This window comes from Muscardinus avellanarius, assembly GCF_963383645.1.
Source record: "Muscardinus avellanarius genome assembly, chromosome: 2".
Taxonomy (NCBI): Eukaryota; Metazoa; Chordata; class Mammalia; order Rodentia; family Gliridae; genus Muscardinus; species Muscardinus avellanarius.
The window spans coordinates 16632807-16646906 of NC_137787.1; the positions used below are offsets into that span (position 1 = coordinate 16632807).

Here is a 14100-nt window from a genome sequence, read left to right on the forward strand (position 1 = left end):
CCAAAAACAAAAACATGGGCCTCAGAGTTAACCACCTAGTCCAAATCTTAATCTTGCTGCCTAAGAGTTTGTAATCCTCATCAAGCAGCGTCATCTTTTCAAATCTTAGTTGTCTGTAGTTATATGATAGGGTTGTGTTAACAATTAATTAAGGTAACACTTAGAGGCCTGATGTTATTGATCAGTACTCTCCAGCTTGCAGTAGGTAGCTTACAATAAAAGTCCCATATCCCCTTACCTGTGGTAGATTCTGTTGTATTCTAAGTTTAAAATGTGTTTTTTGTTTTGTTGAGTCATGTTATACACTGACATTTCTGAAACCGATTTGTTTTTACTGCTCTGTGTTTATTGCAGGAAATCATTCCAAAATAACAGTAAATACAAAAAATGTATTTATTGAATGCACTGGAACTGACTTTACTAAGGTAAGTACAGTTTTTATTCTAATTTTGTACCATCAGACAGTATAGTGTTTACTTCTAGGCCAAGACTATATGGTTCATATTAAACTATATTTATTTGGTAGGTGGGAACATGACTTAGAAATTTAGAAAATTAAAACTATTTTGATATTCTATACTTTGTTTATGGTGTTTCATTAACTTGAGAAATGTTTAATGAGCACTTAATGTCTGCCTAGGAATTTAATAAAAAGTTACATATTTTTTTTAACTTTAAAATGGAAGAATTAGAGCCGGGCATGGTGGTGCACGCTTGTAATCCCCGCGCTTGGGAGGCAGAGACAGGAGGATCGCGCAGGTTCGAAGCCAGCCGTGCGCGCTGGCTTAAGAGACCCTGTTTCCAAATAAAAATATAAAAATAGGTCTGGGAGTGTAGCCCAGAGATAGAAGGGCTTCCAGGAACCCCAGTACCGCCAAAAAGAAGAAAAAAGAAACAAGAAACCCGAGATGGAGTGAGGAGAGGTAGGCTGTGCAGAGTCACACCGCTAGGAGGTGGCCGAGCCAGGACCCAAGCAGTCTGGTTTCACAGACGTAGGATGTAGATAACATTTACCCCAGTCTGTAGCCTTCTTTGTCCTGAAACCTGGGGAACCGAGGTCGGGGCACTAAACGATCTGTCTCAGCCACGGGTTGTAACTCTCAGAACGGCATAAATGCAGAGCACCTGAAGGGAAGAGTGGGCCTTCACACAGCTTTTCCTCCACTTCCTTTCTTGGAATGTGTACAGAAAGGTCTATTTTTAAATGTGTAGGTACTAAATTATGTTAAGTGCTCATTACCATCTGCATGAAGAGAGACTATGTAGATTACCATAATGTTAATTTTCTTCTTTTGCAGGCAAAAATAGTTCTTGATATTATTGTTACCATGTTCAGTGAATATTGTGGAAATCAATTCACGTAAGTGCCTTCAGCAAGTTTATTGATGAGACACCGTTCTGAAGCCCAGGCGTTAAGACCTGGTGCAAGACATGACAGTGGCGAACATGGTTCCTCTAACTAGAACACAGAACGTGTCTGGGGAGATAGACTCATGTACCTCCTGTAGAAAGCGACAGGCGCTAAGGCCCTTACAAAGTCTCGGTGCCGCCCTGGTGTTTGTGAAGGTGAGCTGCTGCCTGCTGAGGCGGCGGGGAAGGCCTCTTGGAGGTAGCGAAACTAAGCTGAGTTCAGGGATCATTGGATTTGCATCTGTAGAGAGGGAGGAGCAGCAGACCAGGCAGAGGTAGACAGGCCCCTGCCAGGGCACAGCATCCTGCGTGTGCATCTGTCAGATTGCTTTTTTTTTTTTTTTTTTTGCGGTACTGGGGGTGGAACCCAGGGACATTCTACCTCTGAGCTACACCCCCAGCCCTATTTTGTATTCTTTATTTTGAAACAGGGTCTCACTGAGTTGCAAAGGGCCTCACTAAGTAGCTGAGGCTGCCCGCAAACCACAGTCCTCCTGTCTCAGCCTCCAAAATGCTGGGATTACAAGCATGTGCCACCATACTCAGCTTAGTCAGATTACTTTTAAAGCATGTTTTTAATTTAAAAATATATTTAGTGCCAGGCGTGGTGGCACACGCTTGTAATCTCCGTGCTTGGGAGGCGGAGATAGGAGGTTCACGCAGGTTTGAAGCCAGCCACACTGACTTAAGAAACCCTGTTTCCAAATAAAAATATAAAAATAGGTCTGGGAGTGTAGCCCGGATGTAGAAGGGTTTCCAGGAACCCCAGTACCACCAACATAAATAAATAAATGGATAAAAATATATTTAGCACATCTATATGGTCCTTACTCTCTACCAGCATCACTATGATGTTAATTATAAATCATTATAACATCACTATGATGTTAATTATAAATCAAAGTAAACATAACTGTAAAAAGAATGACTGGAACTTTATGGGCTATATCAGTTGTTTTGTTGTGTATTTTTTTTTAACTGATATCCATTTCAGTGAATATATCAGTTAGCTTTTGTCATGTAACACACTGCCCTGATAAAGCCTGGGATACCAGATTGGCCTAGAGTTCATAAAGGAAGCATACTTTGCACTACTGGTAAAGAAACTTTCCTCCCTCTTTCCCTCCCTTCCTTCCTGCCTTCCTCCCTTTCTTCTTCTTTTCTTTTCTCTTTCTCTCTCTCTTTCTTTCTTTCTTTCTTTTTCTTTTTGCAGGTCTAGGGATGAAACCCAGGGGCATTTGACCTCCGAGCTACACCCCCTGCCCTATTTTTTATTCTGAAACCGGCTCTCACTGAGTTGCACAGGGCCTCACTGAGTAGCTGCGGCTGTCTGCGAACCGCGATCCTCCAGGTCTCAGCCTCCCGAATGCTGGGGTTACAAGCGTGCGCCACCACGCCCGGCTTTTTTTTGTTCTGAGGCTTGGTCTCAGAGACATTCTACCTCTGAGCTACACCCCCGGCCCTATTTTATTTTGATTTTGAAACAAGGTCTTGCTAGGTTAGTGAGAGTCTCACTGCTTGCTGAGGTGAGGCAGTCCTCGAACCTGCGATCCTCTTGTTTCAGCCTCCCAAGTACAGGGATTACTGGCCCGTGCCAACACTTTTTAAGTGGCCACTGCCTCAAGAAACGTGGGAATCTTAGGAGATTCATCCAAGCCACAGTGTTAGAATGTGACTGACTGAATGTGTAGAGGCTGGATTTGTAAATCAAAATAAAGATTTACTAACCATACAGATTCCTAGACTTTATGGCCCATTGTTTTCTTAAGTATTTTCTGATTTTTTTCTTTTAGGGTTGAAGCAGCTGAGGTAGTTTCTCCTAATGGAAAATCAAATACCTTTCCAGTAAGTATTTAAGAACAATGATGAAGATGACAGTGCTACCGAGTGGCTATAGAGTACGTGTATTCTTGCTGCTCGTCTGTCCATCCGTCCGTCCGTCCATCCATCTGTCCACCATCCATCCATCCATCCACTCACCCACCCACCCACCAAACTACCCTCGTGCCAGGCATTGTAGTATGTACATTATGTTGATTCAGTCCTCAAAATAATCCTGAAAGCATTATTATTAGGCTTTTTCTAGAAAGGATCTTGAGATCTTGTGATGTGAAGCAGGTTGCTTATTACTATTACGTGGTGGAGCTGGGATTCCAGTTCAGACAGTCTGACTTCAGCACTGATTTATATAACATAAGGCCCTAATTCTTATTTTTTATTTCTAACGAGTTAACTGGGTAATTTATAGTCTCATCCCTTTAAAGATTATTTGGCCCTGCAAATCTAATTAGTCTATTCACAGTTGAATTAACAATTGCTGAGGGGCATAACTGTAACTAATAAATAATTCCAGATGTATTAATAAGAGTAATTTTGCAATAAGCACAGTTATTGTTAGGACTTTGGATCTTGGTTAAAAGTCTAAACTAGTATCATTCTTAATTGACTGGGTTATTTCCCCCCAAAGTGATGTCATAAAAAGTGGATGTTAAGCCGGGCGTGGTGGCGCACGCTTGTAATCCCCGTGCTTGGGAGGCTGAGACAGGAGGATTGCACGGGTTCAAAGCCAGCCTCAGCTACTTAGTGAGGCTCTCAGCAACTTAGTGAGACCCTGTTTCCAAATAAAATTTAAAAAAAAAAAAAGGTTTGGGAGTATAGCCCGGAGGTAGAAAGCCTGTGGGTTTCACCCCCAGTACCGCCAAAAAAAATAAAAAATAAAAATAAAAGGTGGACATTCTAAAACATGACAGTATCACAGTCATTTAGTTGTGGCTCTGACTTTAGTCCAAAGAGTGGACTGAGACCATTCTTTGGTGAGCTTTTATCCTTTGGATTTTCCACTGTTTCCCTGTTATTTGTGAAGTGAGTCAGAGCCTAAATAGTTAGTAGCTTTTAAAGTAGATTAAAGTGATAGAGATACAGAGAGACTGGCACACTTGAAGGCCTAGTACTTGGGAGGCCGAGAAAGGAGGATAGCAGGTTGGAGAACAGCCTTAGCAGTACAACAGGGAGATGCTCCACAACCTAGCAAGAACCCGTTTCGAAATAAAAATGAAAAAGAGTTGGGAGTGGGGAGTGGGGACAGAACTCGGAGGTAAAATGCGCCTGGGTTCAATCCCCAGTACTACCAAAAAAAAAAAAATCGTTTGTCTTCTGATGTTTAGCTCACAGTAACTATTTAATAGAGGTTTGTTCTTCCTACTGTGATCGTTAGCATCTAGCCCCACACCTCCCAGGCTCCCACGTGCGCCCAGGTGCTGCCCCCGGGCATCTTCGTGGCCTGCAGACTGGACATTAGTGTGTCCAGAGTCCCTGCTGCTGCTCTGGGGCCCTGAGCTCTGCCTTGCTCACGGTGCTCCAGTGATGCTGCTCTTTCTGCCTTGGGAGTAGCGAGGCTCTGGATCGGGCCCTTCCACGTGTCAAAACAGGTTCTTATTTATTTATTTTTGTGGGTCTGGGGATGGAACTCAAGGGCATTCGACCTCCGAGCTACAGCCCCTGCCCTATTTTTTATTCTTTATTTTGAAACCGGATCTCACTGAGTTGCAGAGGGCCTCACTAAGTAGCTGAGGCTGTCTGCGAATTGCGACCCTCCGGTCTCAGCCTCCCAAATGCTGGGATTACAAGCGTGCGCTACGACGCCCGGCTAGAACAGGTTTTTATTTTTTAATTTTATTTACTTATTTATTTTTTGGTGGTACTGGGGATGGAACCCTTCTACCTCCGGGCTACACTCCCAGACCTATTTTATATTTTTTATTTGGAAACAGGGTCTCTTAAGCCAGCGAGGCTGGCTTCGAATCTGTATTATCCTCCTGTCTCCGCCTCCCAAGCATGGGGATTACAAGCATGCGCCACCACGCCTGGCTGGAATAGGTTTTTAAATGTGTGGCCTTTTAGGCAGGCACAGTGATGCATGCCTGTAATCCCAGTACATGGGAGGCTGAAGCAGAAGGATTGCAGGTTCGAGGCCAGTGTTTTTTTTACATGAGATTATGTAAAAATAAAAAGAGCTAGGGGTGTAGTGTACAACTAGGGCACTCTTAGGTTTAATCCCCACTAAAATTAGGTTTAATTACCACTAAAACAAACAAAAAACAAAATAAAAAAGGGTTAGGGATGTTCTCCAATGTTTTCAAATAGTAAGTTTATTTATTTATTTATTTATTTATTTATTTATTTATTTATTGTGGTACTAGGGATTGAAACCAGGGGCATTCTACCTCTAAGCTATACCCCCAGCCCTTTTTATTTATTTTGAAACAAGGTCTTGCTGACTTGCTAACAAACTGTCTCAGCCTCCCAAGTACTGGGATGATAGTTCTGTGCCACCACGCCTGGCAAGTTTATTTGCAATATGTGACTCCAGAGACAATTTCTTTGTAGGGTAATAAAACTGTAACAACAACTAACTGAATTAGAAAGATCTGTTGCTGTATCTGATGGGGAATGATTTAAACTTTCAAATTCTTTTTCTCTTTAAGGAACTGGCTTACCGAAAAGAGATGGTGAGAGCTGATGTAATTAACAAGAAAGTTGGAATCAAGTACGCTTTGAAAAATTTATTTATTTACTTATTGCTGGAGTGTGGGAATTAGGCTCTCTCTCAATTTGTCATTAGTTTATTCATTAGTTACTTTATGCTTGATGTGTGCAAACCTCATACAAGGCTGTTCAATTTTTTTTCTGAAAGAAGGCGTGGAGAAGATTTTTATATCCTTCAGGGTAAGTTAAGAAATGATAGAGCTTTGGTTAGGATGTATAATGGGACATATAAAGGAACGCTATAATTTCAGGTAGTAGCATATCTGAAAATGAAATATAAATATGTTTTACATAATCCTTCAAAGTTTATGGTTTGTATTTTTTTTTTTTCTTCAGAGAAACTCCAGGAAATCTTGCCAAGCTTCTGACCAGGATGTGTTTAAAGTCAGAAGTCATCGGTGATGGGAATCAGATTGAAATTGAAATCCCTCCAACCAGAGCTGACATTATCCATGCGTGTGATATTGTAGAAGACGCAGCTATTGCCTATGGATATAACAACATTCAGATGAGTCTCCCGAAAACATACACCATAGCTAATCAAGTAAGATTGCACCCTTAAATAAACACTCCGTATTGTTAGAAACTGATTATTGAATGCCAGGAAGGCTTCGAGAAAAACAGAATGTAGGAATTAAGGCTGTTTGGGCATGCTGTGCTGTGGGAGCATTTGTTATGGAGGGGATACAAAGCAGATGCCCAAGTGATTAGAGTCCGTTGAAAACCTGTAATGACTGGTTCTTTGAAGAAAGACAGGTTTTGAGTGTGGAGCCCTTGTTGAATCTCAAACTGGGAGACTCATTGTCTCAACTAGGACCTGAAAGTAGAAGCTTGAGGGAGATGCAGGGGTCGAGGGGGCGGGGATGCCGTCTCTCTGTCCAGAAGTAGAGGGCTGTCGCAGTGCTGAGGGTGGGGGATGGTGGTATTAGCAGTGTGTTAATGAGGGGGATGTTTTCCGTTAACAACATATATGTTCTGTATAAATCTTTTAAAGAAAACAAGAGATTTTATTGAGGTATGATGGAGTACATTTTCCCCCCAGTTTCCCCTTAATAAGCTCACCGAACTTCTCAGACACGACATCGCAGCGGCCGGATTCACCGAAGCGCTTACCTTTGCTCTGGTATGTCTTAGAACATGCTTTTTTCTGTTGGCTGATTGTTCAATACATAATTCAGATGTCTGAATTATTTATTCTGTGATTCTGTATATGAATTTTTAAAATCTAGACTGCTAAAATGGACAGATTCTAGAAGAATAGCTCTGTTGCTTGCCATTGAGTGACTTCTGGTAAGAACTGTTGAAGCATTTCTTTGTATAATCACAGAAGAACATGGAGGCCTAGGAAAAAATGTCTGAAGTGACAGATGACAAAGTATTTTATAGTTTCATGTAAGTGTTGAGGGTTCACAGTGAATTTCATAACCCAATTTATTAAGTTAGGCTATTTGGTCTTAATTTGGTTGTGGCTGTGCCCACTAGATGCCGCCCTGGTGAAGGGCTTGTGGACTGTTCCACATTAAACCTATTTCTTTGCCTTTGAACATGTTCACAAACATTTGCTTTGAGTTGAAAAGCTGACATAAAAGGCTTAAATCAGGAAATGAATTTTGTTACAAAATCAGAAGGAACTCTCCTTCCCCCACTAGATTGACCATTTAAAGGAATAAAATGTGTATGCGATTTGTAGGATTTTTTTCCCCCTCTTCGCTGAGTGTTTCTATGCTGCCTACCATGTAGTTCTTACGTATCCAAGGAAGTTTTAATTCAATGACCTCTGGGGTTGGGGGTGCTACTTTCTCCTACCCCAACTCAGTCCCAGCCCTGAAATTCTCAATCTTTTGGGATAGTTAAGGGATTCTTTAGATTTTCTAGTTTAGGCTTTGAGTTTTCAGAATCAGCAGTTATTCACTCGACATTTATTGAGGTCCTGTTGTAAATGCCAGGCACTGTACCACTGAGGAAGCCTAGTGCTGAGAGAAGATGATTACCGAACACATTTCCCACAGCAGTGGAACCATGAGCAGAACCCTGGCCTCTTGTCTTCCTAGAGCAGTGCCTTGCTGCTGTCTAATTTAGTACGCTAGGTTTATAGCACCACGCTATTCATGTTGCACACACATATCCAGTTATGAGCATCAAAAATTTTTTTTTTTTTTTTTTGTGGCACTGGGGTTCCTGGAAACCCTTCTACCTCCAGGCTACACTCCTAGACACCTAAAAACTTTTATATTTTTTTATTTGGAAACAGGGTCTCTTAAGCCAGCGAGGCTGACATCGAACCTGCGCGATCCTCCTGTCTCTGCCTCCCAAGCGCGGGGATTACAAGCGTGGGCCACCACGCCAGGCTTGAGCATCAAAATTTTTACTAAAGTAAAATAGAAAAAATAACTGAGAAATTTATTTTATAAAATATGTAAGGACCGGGTGTGGTGGTGCACACTTGTAATCCCAGCATTTGGGAGGCTGAGACAGGAGGGTCATTGTTTGTAGACAGTCTCAGCTACTTTGCAGTTCAGTGAGACCCTGCATCAAAATAAAGAATAAAAAATAGGGCTGGGTTGCCGGGCGTGGTGGCGCACGCTTGTAATCCCCGCGCTTGGGAGGCGGTGACAGGAGGATCGTGCAGGCTCAAAGCCCCTCACTGGCTTAATAGATTCTGTTTCCAAGTAAAAATATAAAATAGGTCTGGGAGTATAGCCTGGAGGTAGAAGGGTTCCATCCCCAGTATCACCAAAAAAGAAAAAAAATAGGGCTGGGTGTGTAGCTCGGAGGTAGGATGTCTCTGGGTTCCATCCCCAGTACCGCAAAAAAAAAAAAAAAAAAAAAAAAAAAATGTAAAATGTGTGTGTTTATAAAATATAGGAATCATTGCACATATTGTTTTTGGTACTGAGAATTGAACCACCCAGGGGCATTCTACCTCTGAGCTATACCCCCAGCCCTAGTTTTTATTCTTATTTTGAAACAGGCTACAGGCTTTCATTATGTTGCAGAGGGCCTCACAGTACCTGAGGCTGACCGCGGACCTGTGTTCCTCGTCTGTTTCCCAAGTACTGAGATGACAAGCGTGCGCCACCAGCCCGGCCAACACACACATTTGATAGAGTCAAACAGAGCCCTATGGAGTCAACCATAGTCCCCCTCCCTACTTCTGTGTTGCTCTGCAGAATGACTGCTGGTAAAGTCGGGTGTGTTCCCTGCCCTTCTTCATGAACGGCGCACTTGGACTATGTAACTGCACAGCCCCAGGTCTTTGGAGGAGCAGCAGCGCTGACTGTCCGGCCGCTGTTGCAGGGGGTGCTCACCCCATGCCGAGGGCTTTCTGTGTGGGTCCAGCTCGCCTCACACAGCCCTGTGGAATAGCAGTTAACTGCTGTGAAGACAGCAGTAATAACTTGTCCACTCCATGTCAGTCAGTTGCTGTGGACTAGATTCTAGCCCAAGCCTGTTTTCATCCGAGGCTTGTGACTGAAATACCACAGTCTAGATGTTAGAAACAGTCAACTCAGCTGGGCGTGGCGGTGCACGTTTTTAATCCAAGTATTTGGGAGGCCGAAACAGGAGGATCGCAGATTTGAGGACAGCCCGAGCAAGTAGTAAGACTCTCGTCAACCTAGTGAGACCCTGTTTCTTTTTGGTGGTACTGGGGGTGGAACCCAGAGGCTTTCTACCTCTGGGCTATACTCCCAGACCTTTTTTTTTTTTTTAATTTGGAAACGGTCTCACTAAGTTGCTGAAAGCCTCACTAAGTAGCCGAGGCTGGCTTCGAACCTGTGCGATCCTCCTGTTTCAGCCTCCCGAGCGCGGGGATTACAAGCATGCGCCACCACGCCTGGCTAGTGAGACCCTGTTTCTAAATAAATTAAAATAGGACTGGGAGGGCAGCTTGGCAGTACACTGCCCCGGGTCAACCTCTGGTACCACATACATACATACATACATACATACATACATACATACATATATGCAAACTGCTTCTTGACCCTAAGTGTACATAGTTCATAGCTCATCCTTAAGTGCGAGACTGGGAGGACATTTCAAACAAGGGCAGAGAGGTGCACAGGCCACAGGGGATGAGGCTGGAGAGTGGGAGAGCAGAAGGGCCTGGGTGTAGGTTATACCACCGTCTAGCGCCACACACACATTTACTTCCGCTCCATGTCATGGCTAGAGCTCATTGTAAGAGAACTATTACTGTTAAATGATGAGTTATTGAATTAATAAGCTAAATTCTTGACTTATTACTAATGCACTAATTTGTATAGAAAATATACATTACTATGATATCATTGTAAGTTGACTAATGGCTTTACATTTTAAGTTCAGTCATTGCTTTTCTATGTTGGTTAGTTTCGTATGTATTTTCTTAGTGCTCCCAAGAAGATATTGCTGATAAACTTGGTTTGGATATCTCTGCAACAAAGGCGGTCCACATAAGTAACCCTAAAACAGCTGAATTTCAGGTAAGAATTTTAAGTAAGTAAGAATTTGGGTAAAAACTTGAGAGGGCAGTATATGAGTTAGGAAAACTTTCTTTGGTTTTCTTTCCCATACCTCATATGGCAAAATCTTAGAGTTTAAGCCGGGCGTGGTGGCGCATACTTGTAATCCCCGCGCTTGGGAGGCTGAGACAGGAGCTTCGTACAGGTTCGAAGCCAGCCTCGGCTACTTAGTGAGGCTCTCAGCAACTTAGTGAGACCCTGTTTCCAAGTAAAACATAAAATAGGTCTGGGAATATAGCTCATGTAGAAGGTCCCTGAGTTCCACCCTCTGTACCACCAAAAAAAAAAAAAATCTTAGAGTTTTAAAAAAGTTTACAGCTGGTTCTTCTATAGTTTCTTTTCCTTTTTTGTGTGTGCTTAGTAATTGAGCTCAGGGGATTCTGCCTCCAAGCTACACCCCCAGCCCTGCTTTTGTTCAGTTTTGAAGCAGGGTCTCACCAGGTTGCAGGAAGTCTTGCTGTGTTGCTGAGGCTGTCCTTAAACCTGTGGTTCTCCTATCACAGCCTCCCAAGTACTGGGAGTACAGGTGTGAGCCACCACACCTGGCTCTGGTTCTTATATGCTTTGGTAATGAAAATTCTTAACACTACTTTTTGCATGTGATGGGTTTAAATTCAAGGCATTGTACTTGGTAGGAAAGTGATCTACCACTGACTTATATTCCCAATACCCCCAATTTTTAGAACTTTTGCCAGGCATGGTGGCTAATATTTGCAAAGCGAATATTTGCATATTTTAGACTAATACTTGCATCATTTTTTAAAGTAAATTTGAATGGATTTTTTTTGTTTATTTCAAATGTATCTTTTTAACCCAGTATAATTTGTCAAGCATTTCTTATATGATAACTAAGCCAGGCATAGTGATGAATGCCTGTAATCCCAATTCCTGGGCAACTGAGACAGGAGGATTGCAAGTTCGAGGCCAGCCTCAGCAACTTAGTTGAGACCCTATTTCAAAATAAAAAGTAAAAAAATAAGGCTAGGGTTTAGCTCAAAGGTAGAATGCCCCTGGGTTCAATCTCCAGTACCACCAAAAGAGAGAAAGAAAAAAAAAAAAAAAGACACAGTAACTGTTATATTCTTTCCACTTATGTATTTAATGTAAGTAGAAGGGAAAAAAAACAGAAATGTATGAACTGTCACTATAAATAGCTGTGGCTTAGCATATTTAAGAATCAATATTGCTGCATAAAATATATTAGAGATGAATGCTATTTAGACTTGACAGGTTCTATATTTTATCTTTCCTTTACCAACATCCTACCTTTCTAAAATGGCTGACATTTTAATTTATATAATTTTAATAAATAAAATTTTAATAAATATAATTTGAACTCCAATTTAATTATAATTATATTATTTTAATAAATATAATCCTAAAATATATTTATTTATGGCTAAATAAATTGTAAAGATGTTCATGTGCTTGTAATTAAGTTCTTTCTGCAAAAAGATTTTACCCAGGGGTCTTCTACCTCCAGTATACCCTAGCCCAGTTTAATTTTTTGTTTGGAAACGTAATCTTACTAAGTTATTGAGACTGGCTTTGTATCTGCCATCCTCCTGTCTCTGCCTCCCAAGTATTGGGATTACAGGCATGTGCCACTATGCCTGGTCTGCATAATTCTTACCTTTGGGCTCTTTTCTCTTAGTAGATATGTTAGAGAATGGATGAAAAAAGAAAAACATTATTTAGTAAAATATGTAAAATACTATTATAGTTATTATAAACAAAATTACAGAATAATACTTCCTCCCAAATTAATGATAGTATTAATATCTTCAAATGTCTACTCACTGTTTACATTTTTCTAAGCATTTTGTTTTTGTGTTTTTTTTTAACAATTTGAGTTATGCATGAAAGGTGATTGACATGCTTCTTAGATAGCCCACAGGTTGCCTATCCATCTGTTTCTTTCTCTTGTTCTTCCTCCCCACTCACACCCCCGTTCTTTCACTTTTTGTTGAAGAAACTGGGCTATTTGTCCTATAGAACTCTCACGCTTAGGAGTTTGCTGAATATCTTCCAGTGGTATATATTACTGAATATATTTCTAGCAAACTGATAGCTAGATCTAGGAGCTTGGTGGTAGAGTGCTTGTCTGCCCAGTCTGTGCAAGGTCCTGGGTTCTGTCCTCAGTATTGCCAAAAAAAAAAAAAAAAGTAGCTTGCTTTTATTCCAGTAAGTTCAACCTCCTTTTACCTCTTAACACTGTAGTTTCCTTTATCTGGGGGGAATATGTTCTAAGACCTTCAGTGGATCCCTTAGATCAACCCTGTATATATAGGTTTTTCCATGTATAGCTACATAAGATAAAGTTTGATTTTATAAATTAGGCACAGTAAGAGATTAACAACAATAGCTAATCATAAAATGGAACTAAGCTGGGCATGGTAGCACCTGCCTGTAATCCTAGTACTTGGCAGGCTACGGCAGGAGAATTGCACATTCGACATCAGCCTCAGCAACTTAGTGGGACCCTGTTTCAACATAAAAAATATTAAGAGGGCTGGGGTTGTAGCTCAGGTATAGAATGCCCCTGGGTCCAGTACCATAAGAACAAAACAAACAAGAAAGCCACGTGAAATGGAACAAGTATATCAATGATACTGTAATAAAGCTTATATGAATATAGTCTCTTTCTCCTAAAATATTTTTTGTTTTTGTTTTTGTTTTTTGGTGGTACCGTGGTTCTTAGAAACCCTTCTACCTTCGGGTTATACTCCTCCTGTGTCAGTCTTCCAAGTACTGGGATTATTTACAAGTGCGGGCCACCATGCCCTGCTTTTAAAAAAAAAAAAAAATTGCTTCACACAATCCAGCAAGTCCTTTTAGCAGACTTAGTGTTAACTGTACAGGAATTAGGAGGGGCTGCTATTGAGCTAGGAAGGCCAGAGCAGACCTCTGTAGGAGAGATAGTTGAGCAGAGATATGGAGGAAACAAGGCTCTGGAGGAAGAGCGCACAGGCAGGGGAGAGAGCAAGTGCAGCGGCCCCAGGCGGAGCCCTGCTTGCTGACCCACACAGTGTCTAGTGTGGCTGGGTGCCAGAAGGCAGGGGAGCACAGAGGTGGCGGTGGAGAGGGCAGAGCCTGATCTGTTGGGCCATGTAGGATGTGTTTCATTCACAATTTCATGGACATGTCTGTGATTTTGAGGAGTTTTGTGACTTGATTTAGATTTAAAGGACTCTGGGGAAAGGAGACGATCCAGTGTCAGGAATGGAAGCAGAGAAGTCAGACATTCAAATAAGCTCATGTCATAGTCTGGGGCAGAAGCTAATTCATGGTGCTTAGAGTTTGATTGCAGAGAATAATTGTAATGCCATATACTGCTCATAAACCCTTGTGTTAATGTGATGTGGTGGGAGCTAACAGCTATAGTTTGAAGTGAGAAATTTACTTTATGGATAAAAGCAGTGAAGTTTGACTTCTTTAAAAAGAACTAGGAGCCGGGCGTGGTGGCACATGCTTGTAATCCCCACGCTTGGGAGGCGGAGACAGGAAGATCGCGCAGGTTTGAAGCCAGCCGCGCGCACGCTGGCTTGAGACCCTGTTTCCAAATAAAAAAGTATAAAATATAGGTCTGGGAGTGTAGCCTGGAGGTAGAAGGGTTTCCAGGAACCCCAGTACCACTGGG

At 41.8% G+C, this 14100-nt stretch overlaps 1 protein-coding gene across 4 annotated transcripts in view; it reads left to right on the top strand.

Annotated features, from left to right (window-relative positions):
* Positions 1-14100, top strand: part of FARSB (phenylalanyl-tRNA synthetase subunit beta) — a gene marked incomplete at both ends in the record, with an annotated part of 68458 nt that overhangs the window by 21521 nt on the left and 32837 nt on the right. For 3 of the 4 annotated variants that reach the window (XM_080688910.1, XM_080688912.1, XM_080688913.1), the window contains 7 exons: positions 355-425; positions 1299-1360; positions 3204-3255; positions 5895-5956; positions 6292-6499; positions 6998-7078; positions 10329-10421. In XM_080688910.1, the coding sequence (XP_080545036.1) occupies positions 355-425; positions 1299-1360; positions 3204-3255; positions 5895-5956; positions 6292-6499; positions 6998-7078; positions 10329-10421 (629 nt within the window). The remainder of the gene's footprint in view (positions 1-354; positions 426-1298; positions 1361-3203; positions 3256-5894; positions 5957-6291; positions 6500-6997; positions 7079-10328; positions 10422-14100) is intronic. The other variant, XM_080688911.1, reaches the window with a different exon arrangement.